At 53.2% G+C, this 14,211-nt stretch overlaps 1 protein-coding gene across 1 annotated transcript in view; it reads right to left on the reverse strand.

Moving 5' to 3' along the window:
* The window catches only part of LOC140690314 (trafficking protein particle complex subunit 9-like), a 329,996-nt gene that overhangs the window by 189,609 nt on the left and 126,176 nt on the right, over positions 1-14,211 (reverse strand). Inside the window, exons 12-23 of the mRNA XM_072952012.1 lie at positions 11,833-11,953; positions 11,369-11,567; positions 9,677-9,793; positions 9,083-9,257; positions 8,873-8,964; positions 5,564-5,648; positions 5,070-5,229; positions 3,888-3,975; positions 2,029-2,157; positions 1,553-1,685; positions 1,112-1,165; positions 641-837 (exon numbers count right to left, since the gene is read on the reverse strand). Of these exons, the coding sequence (XP_072808113.1) occupies positions 11,510-11,567; positions 11,833-11,953 (179 nt within the window). The 3' untranslated portion in view covers positions 641-837; positions 1,112-1,165; positions 1,553-1,685; ... (6 more) ...; positions 9,677-9,793; positions 11,369-11,509. The remainder of the gene's footprint in view (positions 1-640; positions 838-1,111; positions 1,166-1,552; positions 1,686-2,028; positions 2,158-3,887; positions 3,976-5,069; positions 5,230-5,563; positions 5,649-8,872; positions 8,965-9,082; positions 9,258-9,676; positions 9,794-11,368; positions 11,568-11,832; positions 11,954-14,211) is intronic.

Genomic DNA, 14,211 nt, shown 5'->3' on the forward strand with positions numbered 1-14,211 from the left:
AGTCTGGTGACCTGGGGCAGGAGAGGCCACTCCCACACCAGGCCATCGGGGAGACGGGAGCCAATCCACCAGCTCCCCAAGGCAGCCCCTACCCCCGCAGCAGCCACCACTCTTGCCCATGACCTCACAGTGGCCTTCTCTAGGGAGCAGGCTGACCTGGAGATGGACGTCCGACGAACTTGGGACAACAGGGACCGCCCCCAGGGCAAACCATGGGGGGAAGTGGGAGCAAATGGACAAGTTCCATGGGAAAACCTGCCGCTGCTGCCACCACCCCCAAAGTACCAAGTCCAACTCCCGGGGTCAGGCCGACTAGGATACACGCGTCTCGTAACACAGGGCAACAGCGACCGCCCCCAGGACAAGACGCGGGGAAGATGGGAGCAAATGGGCCGCTCCCCCGCTGCAGGCCCCCGACCACCGCCACCCCTGCACCCTGACTACCCTGCCTCCCGCCCCCAGCAGGCAAAGTGGGACAGGGGTGTCCCGGGACCTGGAGCAGCAGAGGCCGCCTTCAGGCCACGCGGTGCAGACATGGAGCTAATCCACAATCTCCTCCGGGGCAGCCTCCCTATGCCTGCAGCCACCACCTTACCAGCCCCCTGACCGCACCGCACCCATCTCCCAGGAGCAAGCTCACCTGGAGTCGGACCTCAGGCAAATCTCCGGCGGCAGACGTCGCCCCCAAGCCAGGCCGTGGGGGAGAGAAGAAATGGAGCAACTCCCTGGAACACATCCCCTGCCCCTGCCGCCTCCGCCGCCGCCTCCCAGGAGCAAGCTCATCTGGAGACCCGCGTCCCGCCTCTAGGGCAGCAGAAGCCGCCCCTGGCTCCGCCTCTGGGGAGAGCGGAGCGAATTGATCGGCTCCCCCGCGGCAGCCTCCCTCCCCCCGTGGGTCCCGCACCTTAACGGCCCCGCCCCTACTCCGCACTCAGCAAGCTGAGTGGGACAGGAGTGTCCGGCGACCTGGGGAAGAAGAGGCCGCTCCCAGGCCCAGCAGCCGGGACAAGGCAGCTATTCCACCCGTTCGCCAGGGGTAGGCCCGCTCCGCCCCTCTGCCGCTGCCACCGCCCTCTGACCTAACCGCCCCACCTCCCAGGAGCAAGCTTACCTGGAGTGCAACATCTGGCGAATCTCCGGCGGCCAAGCCCCACCCCAGGCCAGGCTGCAGGGAAGAGAAGAAATCGATCGGCTTGCCCGGGCAGCCTCCCAACCGCCACCGCCGCCGCCGCCGCCCAAAAGCATTGCAATAGCCCACCGGGGTCAGGCTGACTGCAAGGATGTGCACTTGCCTTCTTATCCTGGCCAGGTCCCTGAGCACCTCCCTGCATCCCTACACTCCCTGCACCTCTGCACCCCTGCTACTCTCTGCAATTCTGCATCCTTCCACCCCCACATCCCCTGAAATGCCTGCGCCCTCCACAGCCCCTGCACCCCTGTCACCAGTTACACTTTTGCACTGCTTACACTCCTGCACCCCTGCATGTCCCACACACCACCTCTTGGGCCTTTGGCAGAGTCTCTGCTGTTAGACCAATGCACAGTGACTCACTCTTTGCCAGTATATGATGCATCAGTGGACGTCAGGGGTTGCCTGCAGGAAGGTACATGTTCCTGGTCACTAGCCTGGGCCACTAGGGTGATCTCTGTGAGGTCACCCAGGACGGGTTCAGAGATGCTGTTCTCTGGGAAGAGAGGAGTTGAAACCGGTCTTGAGGGCAGAGCTGTGCTCACCAGGCCGTCCACGCTTCATGTTTTACACAGGGCTTCGGAGAAGTGAAATGGATCCGGCCAAGTAATACCGGCCTGCTGTGAGCCCACCTCAGTCCTGGGCTCTGAGTCAGACCGACTGGCTCCCTCAATCAGGACCCAGTTTGGGCACCTGAATGGTCCCTTTGAGGCATCCCAACAGTTCTCAGGATGAAGTCTGGCTGCTTCCACCCCATGGCCCTCCCTCCTACTGTGCTGGCCTCAGGAAGGTTCCTTATATGGGGAAGAAGGCAGCCCACACCCTACCCCACCCCTCACCTTTCTCTAACCCAGGCTGGTGCTCTCTCTGCCCCTCAGAGTCTGGGAAGCCATCCCTCTTCAGTTATGTCCCTTCTGAGATGGACTTGCTTCCACTCAATTCTAGGCGAGGATGCACCATGGAATGCACTGGGTAAGAGAACCAAAATAAATAATTTCTTCTGTGAGGTTGTCTGTTTATCTACTGGGGCTGGGCTGTGTGTAGTTTGCTACAGCTATTGGTGTGAGAGGCTAAAACAGCCTGTGTGTCCTTGTTTTCATCTCCCCGCTGTCTTTGGGTTTTCCCTAGACACTCCTGAGACATTTACTTCTGTTAGTATTATTCCTGTTATTACACACGGGCCCTACTGACATGGAGGTAAGGTGTTGGGGGAGCGGGACAGAGCAGGGCATCTGCAGTCCTGTGATTAGTTCTCACTGAGCCTGTGCCCTGAGCTGTGACCTCCACAAGTGTGTCTCTTTCCCCCCACCCCAATTTGGGTGACACAGAAGGGATTTCCCTTCTCCCAGGTTGGTTAGGCTCTGGTAAAATAATTTCTCATTAAAAAAACAAACAAAAAACAACTTCCCCCAATGAAACAGAATGTTCTGGGTGTATTTCAATACAGTTATTTTCTCCTCTCCAGGCAGGAAGCATGAGGAGTTATCCTCTGACCTTCATTCTGAGAACAGGACATGGTCCTGGATGTAAAATACATGAAAAAGAGCATGGGGCCCCTCTGACTGGCCCCCTGGACTTGTCACACTCTGATTTCCCCACACTGAGCCTCCTGCTGGCCTCAGGGACCTGTTAAATCTGCCTGCCCCCAGGGTTCTTACAAAAGCAGGTTCTGCCTTGGGAGCTGTGACTCTCCAAGCCTGCCCGCTGTTCCCTTTGCAACCTCTCTGAGTTGGGAGCAGCTTTCCCTCTCAGTCTTCTGGGATCTAAGAAGAGCAGTGGGTTTGCAGTTCCCTCAGATCTGGTGTTATTTTCAGGACAGGAGGAAGAACTTCTGAGCTCCACACGAGCTGGACCAGAGGCTGGAATCCTCCCTTCCTCTGCCACCGTGCAATCAGTGGCTGTGGTTCTAGCCGAGTTTCTGAAGATGTGGACTTAAACACACATATCCCAGCCCCCACAGGAGCACACAGTCCCATAAATCCCCCTAGTTTCCACTGGTAACTATGGAGCGGATGGGGACCCGGGTTTCGGGACCACAGAGGCCTGACTGCACGACTTGCTCCATGGCCTATTTACGTGGTTGCTCTGGGCCTTGTCTGAAGTGGCTTGCTTACCACACCTGGTACGTGGGAAACACAAAATAAGTACTAGAACCTTCACTTTTTCTCCCTCCAGGGCCTTCAAACGTAGAAAGTAATAAGTGAACTCAGACAGCCTAGTCACCACAATGAGGTCCGTCCAGCCTGGCTCTCCTGAGTGATGGGCACTGACTTGCACCTTAACTCGGAACAGTAGGAGAACTGCCTTCCTCTAACTGGGCCTCTCCCCACACCAGGCACGCCCGCAGCTCAGACGGGGCCAGCTCCCCCACTGAGGTGTGTGCTGGTGGCTTCAGTGTGACCTGGCCCTGCCGGGACATGAACCTGCAGTGAGTGAGGTGGAGGGTCGGGTGGAGGGGGGTCCCTTCTGGGGTGGCAGGGGGCCCGGTAGCACCCCTCCCAGCCTGGTGCCTGGGGCTCCCTAACACCTCCTACAGCTCCTGGGTTGGCTCCGGTCCTGGCCACTCCACACACCCTCCCAGTATCTTTTCATTATGTCCCTTTTCTGCTTTTATCAGCGAGAAGTGGCTTCTGTTGCTTGTTCAGTGAAACAGGACATCGGGAAACCAGACTACTTCTAACATCAGTAAAATACCAACCTCGGTCAGCTCGCCGGGCAGACCGTGCAGCACAAAGGCCTGAACAGGGCTGTGCGAACGGCTTACGTGAAGGGTCCTCAGCATCTGTCTTCAGAGATACAGAAGCTGATGGTTCAGGTAAAACCTCAGGGTGGGATTGAGGAATCCAAAGCTGGTTGGTTTCAAAGGCTAACTGGTCAGACCAGACCCCTGAGCTGTGGTCAGAAGCCTGGCTCAACGTCACGCAGACTCAGCGCCCTAAGTGCCGGGTGGGGCTGGTGCTGTTCCCTTTGCAGGCTCTCGTTGGGGATTCACTGTAGCCCCTTAAATACTGCAGAAATTCCAACCCCATTAGCCCCCACCCTGAGTGTTCCATGACACAAATCCCGGGAGTGTTTAATTTTCATCTTTGTTTAGGAGGATGAAGGTGGTTCAAGAGAAGACATAAATTCACACTTAGTGACACAAGGTCACAGCCAGTACTTCCTCCACGGAGAGCTATGTGCTCCCACAGTGGTGGCTGGGGGCTGGGCAGAGACCCTCTGCTGGTCCCAGAGGGACTCGCTCATCTGGCCACAACTCATGGGTTGGACAGAAGATCCAGAGGGTGACAGAGCATCTTTCCTGGGAATTTGGAACTGACACATAGAAATCAAGTTCACTCATCTGGAGTTTGGCGGAGGGGAGGGGCGGTGGTTGGAAATCAAATGAAACCAGAGCATGAGAGAAACTTAGAAGTGAAAGAGCGAGAGACAGAGAGACTGAGCTTGTGAGAGCAAATAGTCAGAAAGAAGGCAAACAATCAGGGGACAGAAGAATTCCAGCTCCTGACTGTGTAGTCTGTCTCAGCCCATCAATGACCCCGCGAGATGTTTAATAACATTCCAGTTTTGCAGATTAGGAAACAGGCTGAAAGAGGTGGGGGCTGGGTTTGGGTGCACAGTTAATTCAATTGCCACTGGACCCCACACTTCCCATTGCCTGAAGGCACCCTAATCCTCACTGGGACCCCTGTGGTCCCCTGACAGCCCAGCACCCTGATCAAAGGGACCCTGTGGGAGTGGGAACCCCTCTTGAGTGTGGAGAGTTCCCTGCCCCGAGATGCCATGCATCAGCAAGCTCCCGCTCACCCCAGGTTAACATCAGCCCAGCTGTACAGTCTCCCAACCCGCTTCCCTCCCTGCCAGGCACCCCCATCCTTACCACCGAGTGTACTGCAGGAATTCAGGCACAGGGATGCCCAAATCAACACGAGCCCATCGGCTATAGAAAAAGCAGACTCCCAGGCCCACCTGGGTTGCGAGGGGACAGAAGGTGTCCTCAACTTTCATGTGTCTAAGACAATCTTCTTCAGCTGGAGGTTCTAGAGAAAAATAAAAGGTCCAAAACATAGTTCGGTGAGGAATTCCTCCAAGGACCTGACTCCAGTGTCTACAACCATGTGTACCTACCCCCGGAATTGGGGTGAAGGTGGATTATTGATCAGCACAACCCCTGGTGGCCCAGCTCCTTGGCTTGGCTGCCCAGAGGGGGCTGGGGGAATGGGTAAGGCCAGGGCACTCAGGAAAAGCACAGAGGACCTGACCTCTCCCTTCTGCACTCGTAAACCCTTCCCCAAATCTCAAGGCATTGGACAGAGATCCGCCACAATAATGAGATGCTCCCATCTCTTCACTCACTCCTGTCGGTTCACTTACATGCTGAGCATCCACTGGGTCCCAGGACAAGACACAGGATGGCTGATGGGACAGGCTTGGTCCTTCCCCCTGGAACCTGTTCAATCTGATCAAAGAATGATCACTCATAAAGAGTTTCTCAAAATTATACAGAGACCAAAGACCAACTGCAGAGTGAACCAAATTTAAAAATATATATGAAGATCCCCCAGTCTCCCCGCCTAAGGTTAACAGCATAAAGCAAAAAGTTCTTGCCTTTAATCAGCAGGGAAGTTGTCACCCCCTCTCAGGTGGAAAGGAGAGTTATTCTTTGAGCACGTCACAGAAGTGCTCCATCGGATTGGACCAGGGCATCTACATTCATTCAGCAAATGTGTATAAGCTCCTACTACATACGGGAATCTCCTAACTAGACCGTTCCCAAGGCTCTCGGGCTTTATCAGTCAACAAAATAGACATGACTCCCCATCACTGGGGGCTCAGAATTTTAGCAGAGGAAACAGGCAGCATGTTGGGGTAGCAAGAGTTTGGAAAAATTTTTAAAAAAGAGTGATATGAGCAAACTCGGGTGATGGCGGTGGGGTGGGAGGCAGGCAGGAGAGAATAAGGCAATCCTGGCAGATCTCACGGAGTAATGAACTTGAAGCAGAATAGATCCGGAGGAAGAAGGAAGAGCCGGAGCCAGAGGCCCCCAGAGTGAGGGGGAGAGTGTGGGCCGAGAGGCAGAGCACGCCGGGTCCTGAGGCCTTTGTGACGACTTTGGCTCCTAATGACATGGTGACCCGTTTAGTGAGTTTTGAGGGGAGGGGTGATGTAGTCCAACTTATGCTTTTGTGTTTGTGTTTTTTGGGGGGAAGTAATTTATTTATTTTAATGAATGTGCTGGTGATTGAACCCAGGATCTCAAGCATGCTAAGCATGCGCCCTACCACTGAGCAACACCCACCACCCCCAATGTATGTTTTTACAGGCTCCCTCTGACTCTGTGTGGATGAGAGATTGTAGGAAAGCAAAGATGGAAACAGAAGGCTATTGGTATCCAGGAAAGGCTGAAGGTGGCTCTTAGGAGGGCGGGGAGCAGAGAGCAGGTATTTAATTAAGACAGAATATCCAGAATTTTCTAACAAGCTGGATTTGTTGTCTGTGAGTGTAAAAGAAAGAGAGAGAAAGGACATGGTTCCAACATCTGGGCCTGGACAATGGGAGGGATGTCCTCTCCGGATGGGAAAGGGGATGGGAAAAGGTGGGGCTGAGCAGGTGGAAAGGGGCTGGTATCAGCTCAGTTCTTCAATGTCATGGTTAAGGGGTGTGTTACATATTGCCACAGAAGTGCCTAATAGGTAGAGGAATCTGTTTTCTTTTTCTTTTTAACATTTAAAAAATATAATTAAACATATTAATTGTATTATGTGAATGATTTGGGAATTTTGTTTCATGCCAAGTTATATGTTATATATAGCCAAATGGAGCATATATCAAAAAGGGGAGAAATGAGGGCTTTCACATAAACTGACTGTCCGTAACGTAGGTAAAATTTCAATAAAACCAGTCTTCAGGGCAAAAACCTCATCTCGGTGTTACATAAAAATAAATGAAAAACGACTATGTTGATGTACCATTATTTCATGTTACATAATAGCCCCAAACTAACAGTGTTTAACTATGAGGCTTGTAGAAATACTATTCGCTTTATTCACATAAATACAGAAGTGCAGAAATGTTCTAAGGTAGAATTAGCATCTTAGTGGAAATAATACATATTTGAGCATTTTACATGATATATATGTACTGATTCAAAATTTGGAAAAGTAATTTCATAGTAGAACATATGTATGAATGTGAAAGCAAGATGAATGAAAGGAAAAGAATGTGATGTGAGTCTCAGGGATAAAGGCTCAGATGGAAAGGGGAAATCAGGGAATTTTGGAGAAATCGAGAAATTGATGGCATGCCAATTTCCAAGGCTGGGTTGCTTCCACCAAAGGAATAGCAGAGAGAGAGAGGAGAGGCCCAGGAACCCACCCTGGGGAACACCCACAGTATATGTTTGGAAAAAACAGGAGACATTGGCAAAGGACCAGCCAGCAGGCCAAAAGCAGAAACAGACAGAGAGATGGGCTGGGGGTTGAGTGAAGCAGGAACACGGGGTAGGAGGGATGGAAGAGCTGGGTCAAATGCTGCCGAGGGGCCAAGCATGATGAGGAGTCAAAATTGACCACTATATTTAGCAACATGGGGTCACTGATGGCCTTGACAGGGCAGTTTCCATAGAGCGAGGGATCAGGCGAAAAGCCAGAATGGGTGTAAAAGGGGATGGCTCAAGAGAAGATGCAGACAGTGAGTTTAAACAACTCCTTAAAGATTTGCTGCAAAGACACAGGGTGGCAATTGGTGGGGGTGAATTAGGGTCAAGGAGTGCTGTTGGTTTAAGAGGATGGACGTTTATATACTGATGGTGCCAACTAGCAGGAGAACAAAATAGATGAGGCAGTGAAAGAGAGGATGGTTTTGGGAGTGACAACCCAGAGAAGATGGGAGGGATGGGGCCTCGGGGACTTTTGGAGGAACTGGCTTTCGATGCCACTTTTAATAAGCGGTGGGGCACCGAGAGTGAGGTCACAGACATCAGAAGGCGAGCGGATGTGCTGGGAGTTGCTTGTGAAATTTCTCTTCTGTCGGCTTGTTTGCTTGTTCAAAGTAGAAAACTAACCTTACCAGCTGAGGAACAAGGAGGAAGAAAGAGTTACTGGAGCCATGAGCAGAAGATAAGAAAGAGCCTTCCAGGGAGAATGGGACAGTAAAAAGGGCAGGGGGAGGCGGGGGAGTGCGCTCCCAGAAAGTTACATTTTCTCTTTGACGTCCCCAAATGTGTGACGTGTTATTACCCTTCCTGCTGTCTACAAAATAAAAATTAATTATGGTTCAGAGGAAATGCTATTTCATTCTAAGAGGCTGCCTGTTTCTCAGGAATGGTCATCTTAAACTGCAAATATTACAAACAATGTTGAAAAGATGAACCTGTGTACCTAAAATCCCCTATTTTCTATTAATCTGTTTACTACTTAGTTCCCCTATCAATAACACATAACAAATACTGCCATGATGGAGGTACACCGATGCTTAAAAGGAAATGAGATCTGTATCCTTTTGCTAAATTCCATGGCTTCCTTAATATGCAGTTCCACTTGGAATTTAGGAATGTCTGGTATAAGAAGTGAGAAACAGTTTGAGAAAATCCCGGCTCAGAATTATACATCACAACCACATCTCACAAGTATATACAGCCGTAAAAAAGTTTAAAAGCAAAACTCCGTAACTACTCTTAAAGACCTTTGCAAACCTGGGCCTGCCAAGATGTTTCCAAACTGGAAAGGAACTCCAATCTCTTGCCTGGTACCGGACCAGAGGCTGGCCAGCCTTTTCTGTAAAAGCAAGAGAGTAAATATTTTCAGTTTTGCAGATCATTTTGTTGTAACCATGCAGGTAGGCAATAAGAAAGCTAAGAGCACTGGGAGATAGGAAACAAACGGGCATGCCCACACTCTCCCTTCCACTCAGGGCAGCTTCTCTGTGGTGGGGAGCTTTGCCACAATCACTTGCTTCTTTTTTCCATTGGTTTCTTTGTTTCCACCTTACTGCTCGAGCTCAGAACTTCAGGTGGGCCTGGTCCTTCAGCATCCATGCAGAGAAGGCTGAGCGGGGTTGGGAACCCCACCTGATGGAGAAGAGAGATTACTGGGAGGGACATTGTGGAGGCCACCATGACACGAGACAATCACACCTTCCGGGGTGAAAGGGAACGAAGACAAGGGAAGGACACAGTAGTGGGACCCCTAGGTCGCCTGCCAGGCTTGTTCTCCCTCCACGGCAACCATGGGGGCCTGGGGGGTGTTGGGCTTCAGCTACGGTGATTAGGATGAAGGGACTCAATATAAAGGACCCTCCAACTCCTCACTAGGTTCCAAACGCAGCCCCTCTAAGTCCACCCTCTGAGTTTCTGGAACTCTGCTGGAAGAATACATGAGCAGGCCAGAACCAGAGCCCAAGCCAAACATGACAGGGGTCTCGTGGGGCTCTAACCCCATGCTCAGTGGTCGGGGACTCCTTGCAAATCTGCAGAAATCCCTGTTCCACCTCATTCCTGGGAGAAACCCCAGATCTCCTCCTGCTCTGTCTGTTCTTCTCTTGAGGCTATTGTCCTGGAGGGATGCTGAGTCCTTGAACCTGGTCCTCCAAACGTACATAAGCAGCCTGTTCAATAAAACAAATTATGCACTTTTTCACATTTGCCAGTTTTTTGATTCCAGAAAGGCTGTGGGACTCATTCTCACAGTCTCCTGTGCCCCCACCACATGGTGGCCCTCTGCTCATGTAAACACGATTTCCCACAACTGCACCCTGCCTCCCAGCTTGTCAGAGGGGAGTGTCCCACAAAGACACAGGTGTTTGTGAGGATCCTGTCCCCCAGCAGAAAACCTGCTCCTGGAGCCACGGTCAGGGATCTGGCCTCCTAAGCCGCTCAGCTCTAATTCAAAGCCTAAAGTGGGGGCCCCGAACATTGCTGAATGACTTTCTGAATCACCTGGACTGGAGGGGACTGATTTTCTTTCCAGGAATGGAGGTAGCGCAGCCTCCATTTTCAGGGCTGACCTTGACGATGGATCTAGTTCCCCCGACTGCACCGCAGGAAGGAGTGGCCCTTCCATCCCACAGGTTGGAGACCCAACCCAAGGGAGTACTGAAGCAGTGCATTGCTGCCAGGTCCAGCATCCCTGCAGAGTGGCCTCTGCCCTTGAATGACCCCCTTCCCAGGGCCTTTCTTGCCCGGACACCACCACACCCCAGGCTGTGCCAGAGCTCTGGGGCTCTGCGTGTCCAGGGCACACAGGTGGCACCTGAGCCAGGTGTCCCCTGGGCCTCAAGGGAGAGAGGTCTGCTTCTGCATCAGGGGAAGGTGACCCCACAAGGCTGGCAGGACACTCTCAATATGGACCTCCAGGAGCCCTGGGAGCAGTTTCCCTGCAGGTGTTAAGAGCCATCATCAGGAGGGCAGGCCCCTCTTTGTGCAGACCATCCAGCAGTGCTGGGCCCACGTGCTGACCTCAGAAATCTACATGCCCCCACGATTCCCCAGGCAACCTCACAACTTCGTCACTTGGTGACCTGGGTACCACGAGCTCCTTGGCCATCCCATGAGGGTGGTCCTTGCAGGCATGGTCTCCAGGTTCTCCTGTTGAGAAATCCCCCTGGGTTTCTGTGGTCACAGAGCAGACACCAGAAGATTCTAGTCCTGCAGTGACCCCCACAGCAGTCAGCTCCCCTGTGCATGTCCAGGGACAAATGACAGCAATTTATTGCCAGGAACCGTGATTCCATACTAAGTTCAGGATCCTGGTAACTCACTCTGCACCCCAAAAAGCTTCCATGAGAAATGTGTGTATTGGGATGTCCGTGCCCCTAGAAGAGCTGTTCCTGAGGGTTCCTGGGACCCTCCAGCCCCTCTCAAGGTTCTCAGATCCTGGGTCTAAATTTCTATCTGCCTCTTTTGGTGTACGGCCACCTGTGTCTCGTGGTCACGGGTCACTTTATTGCATGACTTGGCATGTTCTTAGTGCTCGTCCTCCACCCCTGCACTAGACTCCCAAGATGTTCCCACTGACCCTTGGCTCCCTGGGTGGCTCAGGGGGCCCTAAGTCTGCACCCTTCACTCTCCTCCTCTACCCCCACCTCTGGGGCCACCCCTAGGTGGACTTGGAGGTGTTTGTAAATGAGTCTTACACAAGGACATGTCTGGACAAAGCAGGACCCCACCCCCGGAAAACTCACCTGCTCCCTTCTCAGAAGAGGACCCCACAGCCCCACATTGCCTCCCAGGGGTCTACTCAGGACACAGTCCCCCAGTTCTGGGCAAGGTGTCTCCCTGGAATCCTTGCTTCCAGGAAGAGTCTCTCTGTCCTTCTTCAGAGTTTAGAGGTGTTCCCATGTCCCTGACCACCAAGATGCCCAGCACAGTCCCTTCAGTGACCTGGAGAGACAAGGAACTTATGTGGCCACAGGTCTCACAGGACACACCTGCTGGGACCCCAGGCTAAAGGGCTGTCCTTCTGCCTTCTCAGGTGTGGCTCCCGTGGTATCTTTTTGCAGGGGGCCCAAACGGGGAGTGTGGCCCAAAGCAGTTCATGGGGCTCTCTGGGCAGGGAAGACTTGGGCCAGGTGGCCTTGCCTGGTTTCCCTGCTGGGCCACTCTGAAAACCCCCGCTCCTCTGGCTGTGGCTGGAGGCCCCTCAAACCTCAGGGCGGGGCTCTTTCTCTCAGCCTCCACTGACTCCAAAGCCACGCTGGTGCTGGCGAGGGGAAAGAGCTTTCTTGCCTTCTTTTGGCCAAGTTGCCACAGGTGGATGCTGCGGGGAGCTGGAGAGAGAGGTAGCACTTGCTCAGATGTGAGTGGTTAAGCAATTTGACACCCTGTCAACTAGCCTTAAACATTGGAATGAGGTCTTTCCCGGTAAAGCTGGAAGTTACTTTCAGTAACTTGTCTAAAGATTTCTTTTTTTTTTCCACTTAAAGACTCATAAAACCTCTCCCAGGTCATTCCTGGTATGGACCATTATCCAGGGATCAATCAGGAAATGCAGGAGGAGAGGGGTGGGGGTGGGGGAGAGGGGAGGTTAGATCAGAGCCCACGGAGAGGAGATGCCCCTCCCAGGAGCCTCACACTGGGCAGTGGCTTCTGGCATCCAGCTCTCCTGTTCTCAGGCCCATTCCATCTGCGGGGTTTTCCAAAAACATAATGGTGGAAGGGCCATGGAGGACACCTAGAACTTCCAGAATAGACAGGGGGAGCAGAGTTACCATGCTGGCCCTGGGTTTGGAGACAGACCTGCAGTGGAGACCACAGGCTTCTGAGAAGCCAGTTTCGAAATAAAGGCAGTATGCACTGGAATACCCGGCTCGAGAGAGTGCTTCATCATAGACATGTAATTTACATAGTTCTCACCACTAAATTCTGTGTTCCCAACACGCTACATGAATGACGGCTTCAACACACATTCATTTCTGAGATGTGAAAAAGTGTAGAGCCGCTCTTTCATCCTGCATAATGGGCATGGCTACACTTAAGAACACTTACCAAGATTTCTCAGCAAGAGCCAATTTCGAAATAAAGGCAGTTTGTGCAGGAAAACCCTGTTGGAGTGAGGGCTTCCCCATACACATGTAAGTTATAGAGTTCCCCTCACCATGAAACGCTGTTCCCAACATGCTACATGCATGAAGGCTTCGACACACATTCAGTTCTAAGCTGTTAGCATGTGGAGAGCCGCTCTTTCATTCAGCACAAAAGGCATGGTTACACCCAGGAAGATTTACCCAGATTTCTCAGCTGCTTCCTTCAGCCAGATTCAAAATAAAGGCAGTTTGTGCTGGGAAAGCCTGTTGGAGCGTGTTCAGAGCTGTTTCGGGCTCTGTCCCAGCTGGAGGGTGCAAAGCCCAACCTCCAGAAAGAGGGACCAGGACCCCACCCGCCAGGTGGTGTTGCCTTTGTAGGGGAACAGTGATCTTTGGGTAAGATATATTGCGGCTCTCTCTAAAAACTGCTTTGACTTAAGTTTGCATCCTAGTCACCAGTTCCAGGACAACAGAAAAGGCATACCCTACATCCCTTTGCACTCAACTCTTCCCAAAAGAGCAAATATTTGTCCATGAAAATACCAGCTGCTCTTCTAAGGCCCACTAAATACCCAGCAGTGTGGGCGGTGCACTCTTGATCAGGGACAGGAGGAGAGGGAACAGCGGTCCTCCTGCAGGCTTGGCCTGGTGTGGCAGCTGCGCTGTGGGTGCGTGGTGGGGAGGGAATGCAGGGAATCCTGTTTGAGGGGCCTCTGTGCACGCCTGCATTATAGTCTGAGGTTTCATACAAAGGCTCCAGGCATCCTAACTGGTTAGATACAGCCCCCACCCTTGGGCTGGAACCACCAGGAGATAAGTATCTGTAACAGGGACGGTGCCTGGTGTGGGGAGAGGTCATGGGACACTCCGGGGGCAGGGGCGGTGGTGATGGGGAAGGCAGGGGATGCAGTGAAGGGTGGAGGGAGCAGGGTCCTTTGCTTGGGGGTGCGAGTTCTTTGGGAGACCACAGGGAATGGCACACATCATCCCCACCCTATACCCCAAATTCCTAGCCCCGCCAACACAGGGGCTGCTCTGCACCCTCTCAACGTGGCTCTCCTGTAAGACCGCACCCAACCAGGCATCTGGCACCCTGCCCTACCTCCCCTCTTGGGACAGATCCCGTCTTCTTGGAAACTGCCTAGCAGCGCGTATTCAAGGCCGGCAGCCGGCCTGGCGGATCTGCACTTCAGGTGCCCTACCTGGCCAGCCGTGCCTGCCTGGGCTCAGTCCTCTATCTTGCCCACCGGTAGCCTGGGTCCACTTCCGGTGCAAGCGGAGGCCGCGGAGCCCAGGCTGAGCCCCGCACACAGACAGGTGAGGGTGCCCCCGCCCCGCTGCCCCGCCGCCGCGCCCACTGTTGGCAGCATTGCCCCAGCCTCCGGCCGGTGCCACCTGCAGCTGAGGACCTCCGCGCAGCCCCGCCCGCCCCGGCCCCGCCCAGCTGCCCCATAAGCCTCCCCCCACCCCCGTCCTGGCCGCGCCCTTGCTCCCATTGGCTC

The sequence above is a fragment of the Vicugna pacos genome, chromosome 30, assembly GCF_048564905.1.
Source record: "Vicugna pacos chromosome 30, VicPac4, whole genome shotgun sequence".
In the NCBI taxonomy this organism is placed as follows: domain Eukaryota; kingdom Metazoa; phylum Chordata; class Mammalia; order Artiodactyla; family Camelidae; genus Vicugna; species Vicugna pacos.